Source organism: Silurus meridionalis, chromosome 19, assembly GCF_014805685.1.
Source record: "Silurus meridionalis isolate SWU-2019-XX chromosome 19, ASM1480568v1, whole genome shotgun sequence".
Classification (NCBI taxonomy): Eukaryota; Metazoa; Chordata; class Actinopteri; order Siluriformes; family Siluridae; genus Silurus; species Silurus meridionalis.
Window position 1 is genome coordinate 281145 of NC_060902.1, and position 2500 is coordinate 283644.

A 2500-nucleotide genomic window follows, 5' to 3' on the forward strand; every position below is an offset into this window, starting at 1 on the left:
TGTTATGCCACTTTACTTGTGTGTGTGTGTGTGTGTTTGTGTGTGTGTGTGTGTGTGTGTGTGTGTGTGTGGGGGGGTCTGTACAGTAATGCTCATATAAACTGTCTTGTTCCCTCAGTGTGATTGGTCTGCCAAGTCAGGAGGAGTGGCCTAATGATGTCACACTTTCACGAGAAAACTTCAGCCCTCACAATCCTCAACCAATCACAGACCATGTTCCGGAGTTAACCAATGAGGGGGCGGACCTGCTTATGGTGGGTGGGTGGGTGTGTGTGTGTGTGTGTGTGTGTGTGTAAGAGAGATATTCTCACTATAATCACAGTTATTCTAATCACTTCCACACTTTTATTATAAAACACACATATACACACACTAAAATCACACCTGTTATTTACTTGTGTAACAGAAACTGTTGACCTTTGACCCCCTGAGGCGGATCTCAGCCCTGAGTGCTCTGGAACACGCCTTTTGCTGACCAATCAGAAAACGCCTGAATGCAGAAGCTTCTCCTGTGGTTTCTGGAATATTGATTTCATTCTTCTGCTGATTTTCATCATCACGTGTAATCGCATAGACCAACACCTGACCTTTGACCTGCAGGGTGTGTAGCATCACATCCAGCATCGCTCACGTCTTACTGTCGTTCTCTTTATTTACTAACATGCATCACCAAACTGACCACGCTGTGTACACACCTCACACACACACACACACACACACACACACACACACACACACACTACTCACAGTGTAAAGATGTGATCAGATGTAGGGCTTTTAAATTTATTTTATTTCAGGTCATTTCTAGTTTTATAGCAGTTTTATAACCAGCAGGAAATAAAAACAACTTTATAATAAACTCTGTAGCGATGAGGACCAGCTTTTGAATTTATATTAAATACATCTATTATAAATTAAATATACCTATTATTATAATTCTGATTATTAAAAAAAGCTGTGTGTGTGTGCGTGTGTGCGTGCGTGTGCGTGCGTGTGCGTGCGTGTGTGTGTGTGTGTGTGAGAAAGAGAGATATGTTTTATTAATATGGCGTTGATGATGTCTGAGACACTTCCTCTTCTTGGCCATCGTCAGTGTTACTACTTTAACACACAAGTAGGAAAGGAGTTAATGTGAGGATACTGCACACACACACACACACACACACACACACACAGAGTTCTCCTGTCTGTTATTAACCTCAATGTGTTGGTGTTCTCAGTGTTTAGATCTTGTGTGTGTGTGTGTGTGTGTGTGTGTGTGTGTATAGACGTTATGAACAGTGAATGTTGATCTTTTTTGTCAATAAACCGTTACTTTTTTCAGATTAGCTGTGTGTGTGTGTGTGTGTGTGTGTGTGTGTGTGTGTGTGTGTGTGTGTGTGTGTGTGAACTCTTTCTCATTATTATACTGCACTCAGCAAATACACACTACACAAGTGAGTAGTCACTGGAACACAGTATTACTGCTGGTCACTACAGGTGATCTTGAGTGATTAGAGATCCTGGGTGGTTACAGGTGATCTCGAGTGATTACAGGTGATCCTGTGGGACTGCATGTGATTTACAGGAGACCATTTGTTGAGTCAAAGCTTTATCTTGTCAGTTTGCACTGTGTCTTTAGAAGCCATGCTCCTCAGCACATGCCCACCCAGGTATCTTCTCACTGTGGAAGCCACACCCCTTTCATCCCTTTTTGAGTTAGCGTTAGCATACCTCTTCTCCTTCATGCTGTAATTCAGCTCGGTAATGATTATAAAGCAAGTCTGAATATTTTCTTATATTATTATATTTATTAATTAAAGGCACATTTATACAGACAGGTGAAATCTAAAGTTTTAATACGTATTATAATGAAAACAATCTACTGTAAGAATAATAATGATAAATGAAGGAAAATTATTTTAAAAGAAAGTAAAATGTAACAAAAGTGACATCCGATCTCACCTGACTTACACACCCGATCTCACCTGACTTACACACCCGATCTCACCTGACTTACACTCCCGATCTCACCTGACTTACACACCCAATCTCACCTGACTTACACCCCCGATCTCACCTGATTTACACACCTGAACAAACTTTATACAACAGAAATGTACACATTCATCAAATTAGTCTCCAGAAATGAAAATGATAATGATGATGAGATTTGGAGGTCATAAGGAGCTTCTGGAAATGAGCTCAGGGTTCCTCTGGTTCCTGTATTGAACAGTCAACCACACGGTCACAAGCTGCAACACACACATACACACGCATTATATTTGTCCTCTGTTTCTCATTTGTTATGAACAATTAGAGGAAGAGACTAAAGTGTGTGTGTATGTGTGTGTGAGTGTGTGTGTAAACTGAGAGGCTGCGATAATGATTATGAGGAGGAACCTGTGAGAAACTGCAGAACAGTCCAACTCCTCCCAGCACACGGAGGATCTCTGTAGCACGCTGCAGCATCACATCTCCACACGTAAAGCACCAAGCTGCTGCTGTTTTGCACACCTTC

The 2500-nt window shown here is 41.4% G+C and overlaps 2 protein-coding genes across 4 annotated transcripts in view; one reads left to right on the forward strand and one right to left on the reverse strand.

The window, feature by feature from the left end:
- Positions 1 to 1328, forward strand: part of cdk4 (cyclin-dependent kinase 4) — a 5449-nt gene extending 4121 nt beyond the window's left edge. The window contains exons 7-8 of the mRNA XM_046874490.1: positions 119 to 254; positions 407 to 1328. Coding sequence (XP_046730446.1) covers positions 119 to 254; positions 407 to 475 — 205 coding nt within the window. The 3' untranslated portion in view covers positions 476 to 1328. The remainder of the gene's footprint in view (positions 1 to 118; positions 255 to 406) is intronic.
- Positions 1329 to 1407: 79 nt separating this feature from the next.
- The window catches only part of LOC124401947 (tetraspanin-31-B-like), a 12099-nt gene continuing 11006 nt past the window's right edge, over positions 1408 to 2500 (reverse strand). For all 3 annotated transcript variants that reach the window (XM_046874497.1, XM_046874498.1, XM_046874496.1), the window contains 2 exons: positions 2383 to 2496; positions 1408 to 2234 (listed from right to left, as the gene is read on the reverse strand). In XM_046874497.1, the coding sequence (XP_046730453.1) occupies positions 2160 to 2234; positions 2383 to 2496 (189 nt within the window). In that variant the 3' untranslated portion in view covers positions 1408 to 2159. The remainder of the gene's footprint in view (positions 2235 to 2382; positions 2497 to 2500) is intronic.